This window comes from Thermobia domestica, chromosome 4, assembly GCF_964235325.1.
Source record: "Thermobia domestica chromosome 4, izTheDome1.hap1.1, whole genome shotgun sequence".
Taxonomy (NCBI): Eukaryota; Metazoa; Arthropoda; class Insecta; order Zygentoma; family Lepismatidae; genus Thermobia; species Thermobia domestica.
Genome location: NC_137457.1, coordinates 298,309,275 through 298,321,709, shown reverse-complemented (window position 1 = coordinate 298,321,709; position 12,435 = coordinate 298,309,275). Strand labels below are relative to the sequence as shown.

Below are 12,435 nucleotides of genomic sequence, written 5' to 3'. Positions count from 1 at the left end.
CTTTCCAGGCCGCTATTCAAAAAGACTGGTCGGAAGCCAATTTGGCACAATCTCCTCTACTTTGAAATAAACAGTAGTTGTCAAGGATGCTGACGACTGATTAAGCAGGTGTCCAGAACTCGCATTACAGCGGAAAATCTGGAAATCTTGAAGCTATGTTAAGAATTGTGCGTACTTGAGAGTTTATAGGACTTTCAGCAAATATGATCTTCTCACGCTGAATGCTAACCCAAATAAAACACACTTTCTTTACGAATAACAAACATTAATTATTGACGTACTAAGAATTTTGTGCAATCTATCTAATCTTTCCCCGACGACTTTAAACCAATTTTTAACGACGATTTAAGGCATATTTAAAGTAAAAGCAACTGGCAACAACTGAAGTTGCAACAGAGCATAGAAAGTTATATTTATACTGGGCAACGCAACTAACAAACAGCGCAGCAACTCCAGTTGCCAACTGTTTACAGCATAAGCGCGGGCTAATGGTCAGAGCTGGTTTTGATGCCACAACAAGATTAACATTTTGAACTAAATCGTTTATAACCACTCCCAGAAGAATAAAACCTCATTACATTGATAAACATGCCTCACTGTAGACTTATGTTGTAATTAAAACTTTCACAACCACTCAAGTACAGCAGGAGAGTCGATGTGATCAACTGCACCGTATTGCAGCAGCGAATATTTTCTACTTGCAACGTAAAAATCTTCTGAATACAAGTATACACTATTTTATTATACAGTACAATTAATGGAATGCATATGTGCTAATATTAACATTCTAAAAAAGATGATCAGGATAAGACATTTTAAAATGCGACGGAGTACAACTTAGAAATGAATATAAATGGGAATTCTCGGCCTCTTAACTGGCCTAGTGGCTAGTGCACGTGATTTTAGTTCAGAGACCCTGAGATTCGTTTCCCAGTGGCAGAGCAAGTATCAATCACTGCCAAGACTATATAAGGCTCCGTTCGCCTCATGGTTCAAGCTCAACTCCGATGAAATTTTCCCAAATAGTTACCTCGAGGCATGTTTAACGGTAAATCTAGGTACAGTGAATATACAATTAAGGAAAATATTGTAATTTTCTACAAGTATTAACATCAAGTTATCCCAATAAACACCGAACAGGTGTTTTAGAATGGGTAAACGAATCTCGAAAACTAAACACTACGTACTCATCCGAAAACAATTCACTGAATCTAATTCAGCTATTGTCAAGTGAATGCTCTGTGACGCAAGTATGCACATCCCCTTCTCAGTAAACTACATAGAGCGAAGAAGGTTCACACATGAAACCGGATGTTGCAAGACAGTGGTAACAAGCAAACATCGACAGCGTAGTAGATGGTTTTGCAAGCATACTGCTCGTGGATCCACAACAATAATTCAACACAATTACCACCTCATTATTCCAATCTCCTACCTCATTTCCTCCCTCCCTATATCGTTCTGTTATTTCTCGGATGTAAAGGTGCGCACCTATGTCCTGTTCTGCATTGGGCAGTTAGATATGACTGATCATTCAAAACGCATTGAATAGTAGCACTGAACTGATAGATTGATTTCTGCACAAAAAATACAAAAATGTGAACATGTGCCCCCGTTGGGAATTGACCTGATCTCTCGCGACCAGGTGTGTTAACCATATAATCAAGAGGGCCACGTTATAAACATAATTCCACATCCATTCAAATGGAGTCGAGACAAGAGATTCCCACTCATTTTGAAATAATGGGTAATTAACTCATTGCTCAAAAATTGAAATATTCCAGTTTAACGTCCCACGATTATGCTCTTTAGGCTAAGGGAGACAATGATTAAAGCAAGTGAATGATCATGGAAGAATTGGTGGAATGATGAAGTGGGAGAAAACGGAAGTACCCCGAGAAAACCCACGGACACGATGTTGTCCACCACACTTACTTTACCGGGGATGAAACCAGGGACCCCATGTATAGAGGAAAGCGCTCTACCACTAAGCCACCGCCCCCCCCCCTTAACTCATTGCTGAAGTCCATATCATGAAATTAGGTTTTAATATCGAAAAAAGTTTATGTTAAGGATCTTGGACTTAGATGTGAAAAAGCCCATCTACCGTAGAAATACAGTAAAGTGGAAATAAACATTTAGGCACTGTAACTATTACTTCTTTTAAACAGGCAAAAGAAGCTGGTAATTCTGACCCATGTTCTACTGAAACCACTTAGCTGCGCTGGACAAATATTGGAGTCTGGCAGAATACCCATTCGTAAAACTCACGTACGTAAATGACAATTCTTAATTTCATTTAATAGCACGTGCTCTAATTATAGCAGAAAAAAATAGTAAAAAATGAAATGAAATCTTTAGTTTTACGTCCCACGGTTATGCCGGTTAGGCTAAAGGAGACGGTGATGATGAGAAATAAATGAAATGGTGGAATGAAGAAAGTGGGAGGAAACGGGAGAACCCGAGAAAACCCACGTGCACGGTGTTTGTCCACCACAAAGTCCACACAGCGCGAGCTGGGATCGAACCAGGGACCCCAAGCACCGGGGGTGAACGCTCTACCACTGAGCCACCGCGCCCCCAAAAAATAGTACATATGAATGGAGGCAAGACACCTGGTGACCAAGATGCCTTGTAACTTTTTAAGTTGTTAGAAAAAATAAATGAATTATTCAACTACCTGCGGTCAAATGCTTTTGGGGATAGGGGGGACGAGTGACTATTTTTCAATAACAAGTCACTGAATGATGGAATGAAGATGGTAGAGGGAAACTGAAGAACCCGAAGAGGAAACTAATGAATAAATGTGAAGTCCTCGTTTACGTACAACACTCAAGGCTCTTTCCTAAGCTTATCCCAACTTTTTTTTTTTATTTTAGTAAACATAATATAAAAATTTATAAAGTGAACAAGGTATATGTACACAACAATACTATATGATCTAAATTATTTTTCAAGACTCTCCATATGGTGTATAAATCTGGGAACCCAGCGATGATAACGTTCTGAACTCTGCACGCAAATTATTGGTATTATATATGCATAAAGATTTGGAAACTTGTTAGTTTATTTAATAGCATTTTGTAAATATTACTTTGCTCATTTTCCATATTTTTCATAGCCTTTCCAAGTTATCCACCAAGTTTCAACAAGTATGGGTGAGCTTAGTGAAGAAGCTTAAGACTGGACTCTGGACGAAAGAAGAGAGCATCGTGAGTGTGACATATTGGAACCGGTGATATAGTTTTGTTTTGAGGTGTACAGTCCGCAGCAAAAAGCCTGCAACATGAGCATATAAGTTTATTGTGAAACTACACCTAACAGTGTGGAGAATCAACATAATTTCTAAGTGGCACGAATCTTCCAGGAGAAACCTCTGCGTCCTCCTCAGCACACGTATTTTGGAGCAAAATACTTCGTAGTTTCACAATACACTTACATGCTCATGTTGCAGGTTTTTCGCTGCGGACTGTACAAGCAACATGCTTGCTTCCAAGAAATTTGAACTCATTACCAAGCCCTGAACTCATTAAATTACGTAAACAAACCAACGAACATACAACTTCCAAGATTTGTCAACGTCACAAAAACGAAATATTTTGGGTCCTTTTCAATCTTACGTTGTCTGGACTGTCATCGCTCACGAAACTAAGGAACTCAAAACAACCACTTTGGACAGAAATAACTATTCGAATCACCTCAACACAAGTCTCACAACTACGAAGGCCAACTTCACTTACTCATGCCAAGGCATGATTTTATTCATCGATCCTACTCCATACATGAATCGCTAACTTCTAAAATTAACAATGTCCTTTCTTCCCACTGTTTGGCATTGTAACCCCCTACAAAAAATCAATTAAAACCAAGTGCATCAAAATTTCACAGTCCAAGAATTTTCGTTACAGCCCACGTATAAAATACAACGTTCCGAATTATCAGAATAAATTAACGGTCCTACCCCCCCCCCCCAAAAAAAAAACTATAATTTTGAACATGCTGGACATAGTAACAATAATGATTCTGTAATAGTTACTTAATGAAAAATGTTTCATTAAAACAATGCCTTCTGAAGCCCTATCGAACAGTGACTTGAATTTCGCAGCTTATCACTGAAAAATATTTCAAAGGTACTTATGACGCCGCCTTCTCCCCCCCCCCCCCCGAAAAATCTAAAATCGTCACTTGTTACAGTTTTATATTATTTCTGTAAGGACTACTGTTGCAGCAAAACTATTATCGGTTCACGAAGAAGTGGGGCAACCTGTATCTCTCAATAGAATCTGTTCGAAATTTTAAAGAACTCTGGAATACTACACAAACTTTCAAATGCAAATAGGAGCAAAATCCAACAGACTACACCTCGACTTGGAATGTTATGCAACATGCGAACAAGACACACAAAAACAACACCACAAAGTTTATTTTGTACTTAAAAGAAGCATGCACTGTCATGCATTCCAAACTGAATAGTTTCATCAAATCTACTCACAGTACAATTAACATTACGGGAAATATCACTTTCTACTTGTTGATTCACAAGAGTTTTAGTTGTACTAGTTGAAGAAGTATGTCCGTACTTCTGTTGGTACTTTCGTGTTGCGCTGGCTGAGGTATATATATCATCTATAATTGAATATTTCATTATAAGGTTTTCTATTTCTTTCCTCTTCGTCTCTCTCTCCGCTGGATTGTTGTTGTTATCCTGTTTTACTGGAGGTTCTGGATCTTCTGCAGGCTTCAATTCCAAAGGACGGAGTTTGGCTCTTGTTGAGGTTGTATTGCTTGTCAGTACATGTCGAGACACAAGACGATCACCTTGTTCACTGTTTCTCATTCGAGCAGCACGGCCAGGATGGCGGGGGAGTCGATTTACATTTTCATTCTTCGAAGTTTGTTCTTCAGTCCGCTCTTCCGGTGCTCCCTTATCAGGTAAATGGGCCGACTTGTGACGTGTCGACCGAATATAGTTGGTATTCCCAGTAGCAGTTGTGAAACGAGGTTTATATTCGGCTCCATACTTCGTCCGATACGGCGTCTTTTCTCTGAACTGTTTTCCTTCGTCCTTCCGCTCATTCATGGTCCTCATAATACTAACGTAAGGATAAGCCTTCTCAGCAAGAACCACACTGGTGGCACTCTTCGCTAAAGCGTGTGTTGGTCCTGTACACTGTTCCTCTCTTGAGTTATCTTCGTTTTGCCAGTACTTGGAGTATTTTTCAAGGTACGCCGCATATTTTTCTTCCAAAAGCGCCCTCTCCCGAGCGCGTTCCGATCTAGTTATAGATGTAGAAGTTGTAGTGCTACTGAAGTCTGTCATAATGTTAGACTTGGTTGGTGCTACTGTGAGTTTAGTAGCAGAAGAGTCAACACCTGGGTTGGCTGAAGGACCACGGACGCGGGTGGTAAGACGGTGGATGAGGCTCGTGCAGGTCCGGACAACGTCGGAATCAGCTAGCAGTTGCGTCATGCTGCTCGTCGCAGACCGCGTATATTGACGCCGCGGCCGCGACGCCGCCATTGTCTTCCTCGATCACAACACAACACTTACGATCAAACACTACTGCTCAAATGATATGAAACAGATAGCTTTGGCTATGTTCTGACCACTGGTACTTCTTGTCGCCTTCTGGCCTGGGGACACAACAAGTTGAGGTGAGAATACACGAGTTTCTGGGGACCTGGATTCCTACGTTGCCACGGTCCCCTACCTGCACTGCCATCGTAGTCGGTATTGAAAAAAAGAGTTGAGTCTTTTCCTCAAATAACCTCTCCCTCCCTGCTCCATACAGCGAACAGCAGTTTTGGAGGAAACGCTGAGTTTGTATTTACAAACATTAACTAGAGGGGAATAATAATTGAAATATGGCAACATAGCACGGCGGGATGCACCTAAAGATACCACGGTAAGCCGGGCTGGGAAGGCGCACTCACACTATTCCCACTGCCAAATATGTCGCTAAAAATAACAAGCTGAGAGCAGCAGGCTCAGAAGACAAGCTGCCAGAACTAGGGAATGCAACTCCTACCCACTTCATATAGTTCCGGTCAAAACACCTAAATATCTCTTTGCTTCCTCTCTTCAATGAGCAATGAAGTCCCATAGTTAAAACTCATCACCTGTTCCGTCTTGCCTTTTAACATGCCATGTGATTGTCCATATCTCTAAAGCATCTCGTGAACAATCTAAAAATAACTAGATTCGTAGGTGTCGAGCTTCATTATATATGGTTTATTAAGCGCGAAACGAATCTTGGAATTTTACTTCAAAAACTCATTCGTTAGCTTCAAGAACTCTGTCTGCAGCCCTTTGCGTATTTCAAAATTTTGCTAAATGAAAAGCCTTTACTACAATTATAATGCAGCGTTTTAGAGCTAAGTACAGTAGTCACTTTTCTCTTTCCCCGTTTTCTTATGTTGTTCACTATAAAGATAGTTGATCTAGTAATAAATGTCAAAAGCTGATAAAATACAGCAAATCTAGCGGAAAACAGGTTTGGAAAAACTAGGTAATTTAATGTGTTACAGTTGTTGAGGTCTTGATCAAAAGTCTCAATGTAGCAAAACTGAGAAACTGATTATTTAACTTTTATTCTAATGGTTGTAGAAGTACACTAAAAATTCACATAAATCTACAACAAAAAAGGATCAGTTCCTGAGCTTCATTTCAGGATTTAGGGATTAGATTTCCGGGCTTTCGGCATCTTTGGCCATAGCCCATCACATATGTGGGATGTTTCTCTCCGATTACACTATTCGAGGAAAGGGAAGGAAGGAAGCGCCCTGGGACCTATGTTACGTACCATCCCGGCATTTGCCTGCTGTGAATCAGGAAAATCCCAGGAAAACGTCGCTCAGGACGGCTGGCCTGAAAAAGCTTTTACACTTTTCGATCGTGTACTCACCGGGAATCGAACCAGGAGCCGCTCACACCAAAGGCGAGGGTGTTAGCGACTACGCTACGCGAAGCCACTCTGAGCTTCGTGTAACTTTTGATCAGGACCTCGAAAATTTCAACATTCATTAATCTTAATCCATTTTCCATACGAAGACTGTGGATTCCTTTCTCGCCACTAATATATAGAAGTTATGATCTTATAGGGAAAAACATACCCAAATACAGGCAGAATATTGCAGCTCGCCAGAGAAATAGGCGCCCCAAAGAAAGGCAATTGGCTAGGGTAATATAAAAGGCTAAAATGTGTAGAATAAATGTATTTATGGTGAGCAGCCATTTCCTCTAAAAGTGCTTATCACAATATAGAAGTTAAACGAAAAAATATATCATACACATCTCTACCTGTAGTAGCTAGCAGAAAACGAAGCTGAGCACTTTATAAAAGCAAATTCTGCGGAAAAAAAGTAATAATCTTTCGTCAAAAACTAGCAATATTGTACAATTTTAACTTCCCAATTGCCTCACGATATGGAAATTAAACATGGAACCAAGTGCACTGAATCTATGTGTATTAAGCTCAAGCTACCTTCCATATTTTCCTATTCTAATCACAATGGACTGAACTTGACTGTATTTCACGATTTGCTACTGTATTTCACGATTTGCAAGTAATACCTCATAACTTTATGGGCCGAAAATAAAATAGTAATAATAATAAACATACTTCAATTCTGTAATTCTCAAGTATAAAGCTTTTCGTGCCAAGACACGTTTTCATTTATTTTTTAGAAGATGTTTTTGATGCAACTTCATAAACATTCACACGCATTTCACGGCGTATAATTCTAAAATTAGCTTTGCTTCAGAATGCCAAATGATCCAGTCTTGTGTTTTGTACGTAAGACCTAGAAACTGTGACAATGAAGGAAAATTCCACTGACGATGAAATTGTTATGTTGATATTACAGACTGTCGTTTTCCTAACTGCTTCTCCAGATCCAAATATATCCAGTAATCAGTAAGTTAGGTATTTTATAATCAAGGTTGAAAACCAGCAATTTATAAAAAGAGTACATAAGAATTAGACGAAACATTTAATTTTGAATACCATGCAAATATAATTTCTTCCATCCGCATCCTACCTCTGATAATACATTTTTATAATCAAACCAGGAATAATGTCTCAATTACTGAAACTACAACTCATCGAACTGTAATATAATTTTGTCACATGCTACAGATAAGAACCTAATACATCATGCATGCGCACGTGATGACGTTACTGTCGCAAATCTCAGATTTGAGTCGCAGCCTGATATACTAGTAGACGTACAAAAAGTATTGAAATTCTTATTATGAGACGTAAGGTATTATACTGTAAAGGTGAGTGAGCTTTCCGTAAAACTGTGCTACATTTTACAAGTTATTTTGATAAAGGTACAAATGATGCGCAAGACAATACAGAAATTTCTGCTGTTTATGGGCAAGATAAGTTATCAAAGCATCAACCACAAAACTTTCAGTCGCTTTTCTTCTGAAAATTACGATATCCAAGATGCTTCTGACAATGAACGAACAATCTCAGCAAAAGTGGATGATATTCTAACAAAAGTGGAATAAGATGGGCATATTTAAGGAATCATAATATCGCTAATGACCTAAACGTCCATCACCACACAGTGTTAAATCATCTAAAGAAAGCAGATTAAAAAATTATGGACGTTTCGGTGCCTCATGATCTGACTCAAAAACACACTATTGAATTTCTATCTGCAAATCTTAATGAAATTTACAAGAACTCGAGCGGTTGAACACGAGTCACGAAAGGGGATAACCTACACTGACGCCGCCCAGGAAGATTGTGCTGTCTATTTGGTGGAATTGGAAGTACATCGTATGTCACGAGCTGCTGCCGTCGGGTAGAATGGTAGACTCGGGCCTACGCTTTTGACAATTATTGCGAGTGCACCTAACAAGAAATGACTGGAACTGATATCAACAGAAAGGGTATCCCATACCACACCGACATCTAGATCGAATAAATCTTAAATAACGGACCCGTCAGAAAATGAAAGAACTTTTCTGAGAAGTTTTAAATGAATTCCGCGTATAGCACGAACCTGAGACTCATTTGTTTCGGTCTCGGTAAAACTCCCTGAATTGTACTGAGTTTCAAATCAGGATTGTGAAAACTACGAGTCATATTTTCTTCACCAAAAGCTATGAAAGTTTTGTGGCGACAGAATTGTGTTGCCGGTAAAATGGCAGGTCATCGAACAAGATAATATACATGCGGTTTCAAAATTGTATTTTAAAATCACAATGTATTTTCAATTCTGACCTCCAAACGGCTGGATACATTTGAGACCACCTGTGATCTGTCAATTGTTCGTTAAACTGAACTATAAGATTAACCAACTAGTGACGTCATGGGTCAGGACTTTTCTCTCGGTAATTCGCGTCTGGATCTCACTTGTCAAACTTGGTGACCTGAGAGACCCGGACACTCCGATCACCCAAAAACAGCTGAAATAACTTAACAGCCATAACTCTACAGAATTACTGCTGAATTTTACAATGGATTAATGATAACTGCCTGAGCTCGAACACACATGATTTTAATGTCCGGTGTGATATTTCTTAACCAAGCTAGCATGCCTGGTCTATTTCAAATATAACTGTATGCTTATTCGTTTTGCCATACTAAAAATAACGCAGTGATTTTGAGCATAAGACTACACAAGAAGATTTAATATTTAGTGATATCTCATATTCTACCTAAGTTTTGTAGGCTCGATCGATTAAATTTTGAAACACGTAGCTTTTCATTTTTTTTATTTTCGCGCGTTTATACTGGCAAGACACTGAAGTTATCTTTCAGTGCAATACTGGGGCACACTGACGACCGAGAAAGGAGGGGGGATCGGAACTGCTCAGTGGTACAGCGCTTACCTATGGCGCGTGCCTGGTTTGATCCCAACTCACGTCAAGTGGGACAAACACCGTATGCGGAAATTTTCTCAGATCTCAGAAATTCTTCCGTTTCCTTCCACTTTCATCATTCCTCCATTATCATTCACCATCACAATCTTCCCTGGCGTCGGTGCAAAATTGTGAGACGTTAAGTCTCAAGAAAAATAGATTTCATGAGAAGAGAGAATCATATTAGAATTACGTCAGTAGTCTCACATCTGCTCTCCACGTATACGTATAAAAATGTTTCTTGCCTCTGGGTCACGAAGTAAAGTGTACTATAATTGTACTATAAGTGTATTGAATTCCTGGGAGGTCTGAAAGCTTAAAATCTTTGAAGTATTTTCCGATACAGTTTCAAAAGCACGCGAACAAACAAGATATAGACATCCTAAACAAACGTACTAGAAAATACATTTGCACTATGAGTACCTGGTATTTCAGTATGGTCTCCAACGTCTATTGGCTAAAATAATCTTACTACCTATTGTAGGAATTTATGAAGCCAAGAATGTTCACAAAACTAAAGCACTTTACTGAAATCTAATAGTGCCAATTTAACATCCGACGATTATGCTCTTCAAGCTGAGAGACGATGATTAAAGCAAGTGAATGATGGAACAACATTATGGGAGGAAACAGGAGTACCCCGAGAAAACCCATGGACACGATGTTGTCCACCACAAAGTTACTTGGGCGGGGATCGAACAAGGACTCCATGCACCAGAGGGTAAGCGCTCTACCAATGAAGCACTTCAGCTGAAAATGCAAAGATTCGTAGTTATCGTGAAGACATGTGATAAAAAGATGTATGTATGGCCTTGTTTTCCAAAACGAAAGTAGATACTGGAGCCGTTACGAAGTATCTACACCAAATGTACTTATGGTTAAATTATTTCGGAACTGAATCCATGAATAATTGTTTGAGAGAGTTAAAGACTACAATACAATGGTTTTATTTTAACAGTAGATAAAGTAATGAAACTAAAGGTTTCCTATTAAAATGGTAAAGTTTTTTAAAAATGGTACAGTTCATACGGTAAAATGAAAATGAAAATAAAGGTAGCTTAGGAAAGAAATGTAAGAAGTGTACTTATGGGGCTTTTTTCATTAATTTTTAATGATGTACCAGATTATTATTATTATTATTGGGTTGATTATATATTATAACGTAGCATTAGAGCTAATTATGGTAGAATGTTCGTAATAATATTTGTTTCCTGATTGCACACAGCTGTATTATTAGCTAATTAAGATACCCCAGCAACGCAACTGAACGGATCAAATAAAGCTGAGTACTACAAGACTTGAATTGATTCTATGAGGGTGTTACGCGACGAGTTTGGTCGAACTCCCTTTCCTTTATTTTTAGAAGGAAAAAATAGGACACAGTGTTTGCACATTTGAGTGAGTCTATGTTTATCGTTTTAAATATCGAGGTTAACTGTTTTTCGAACTGACATACAGATACTTCAATCGCAATTCCGATCATACTAAGTCGCACGCAAGTGGACTTATCGGGGGGGGGGGGGGGGATATATAGTTTGTGAACTTTTTCTTTAAGATCTGGACAACTATGTTACTAATCCATGCCAACAAGTACAGTAGCCAAAACAATAAGCTAAGCGCCGAGTGTGCTTTGTAGGTGTCTGGGTTCAAGCTGCACTAGTCAACTCGACCCCTCTTCACTTAAAAGTGAAAACTACAGAAATAAACTCGTCATGATCTAACAATTAGTAAGGAATAGGGGTCGATCAAGGTTTACTAGTATTCCCGTTACTTTTTATTTCGTAAAACACGTTAATTTTGAGTTTCCGGTGGAGAATCACTTCCTATGCAGTAACACTAAGTACAGATTCCAACAATCTCAATAACGAAATTTCTTCGTAACAGTAACCACTTTCACAGTACTGAATGTCCTTTTATAGGTAGTTGTAAAGTGGAGATTGTAACTAGTCTAAATTTGATTTCATAAAAATAATTTCGATGAACCGACACGTAACACTTCCTTTTAAAGATACTCTCAATTAATATTACGTAAACGTCAGCAAATGTTATTGTATTATCTTTAAAAAAATGAATAAATAAAAACTATGAAGTAAAATAATATTGTTGAAATGCTGTACACTATTCGGAAAGCCATAAAAAAATTCAATCTAAAACCAAGCAAACAGTGATTAACACTGAAGCCTGAGCAATATTGAAAGTTGTCCAGAGAAAAATTTTGTTTAATGATATATTCTATATTGTTGAAAATATAGGAACAGAATCTGCACGACTCTTTCAAAGTTTAAAAAAAAAAACTTATTCAAAATATGAGAAGGAATGTTTAAATGCAATTAATTTTAGAGTACGATATGACATATCTCCACAACCGGAAGAGAAAATTATGGTCCAAATCTAACATACAATGAAGACCTAAAGCTAATGACTACCTATTGGTTTATGGTTCGTCCCAATAAATTCAGAAAGCTATGAAAAATCAAAACTGATCTTCAACCGCAAGACTTTAAATACGACCATATATACTTGAAGAGAGAATATGTGCGCATGTGTGTTAAGAG

At 38.5% G+C, this 12,435-nt stretch overlaps 1 protein-coding gene across 1 annotated transcript in view; it reads right to left on the bottom strand.

Moving 5' to 3' along the window:
• LOC145684228 (serine/threonine-protein kinase Doa-like) overlaps positions 1-10,857 on the bottom strand; it is a 51,671-nt gene extending 40,814 nt beyond the window's left edge. The window contains exon 1 of the mRNA XM_081756320.1: positions 4,493-10,857. Within this exon, the coding sequence (XP_081612446.1) occupies positions 4,493-5,521 (1,029 nt within the window). The 5' untranslated portion in view covers positions 5,522-10,857. The remainder of the gene's footprint in view (positions 1-4,492) is intronic.
• Between the last annotated feature and the right edge of the window lie 1,578 nt (positions 10,858-12,435).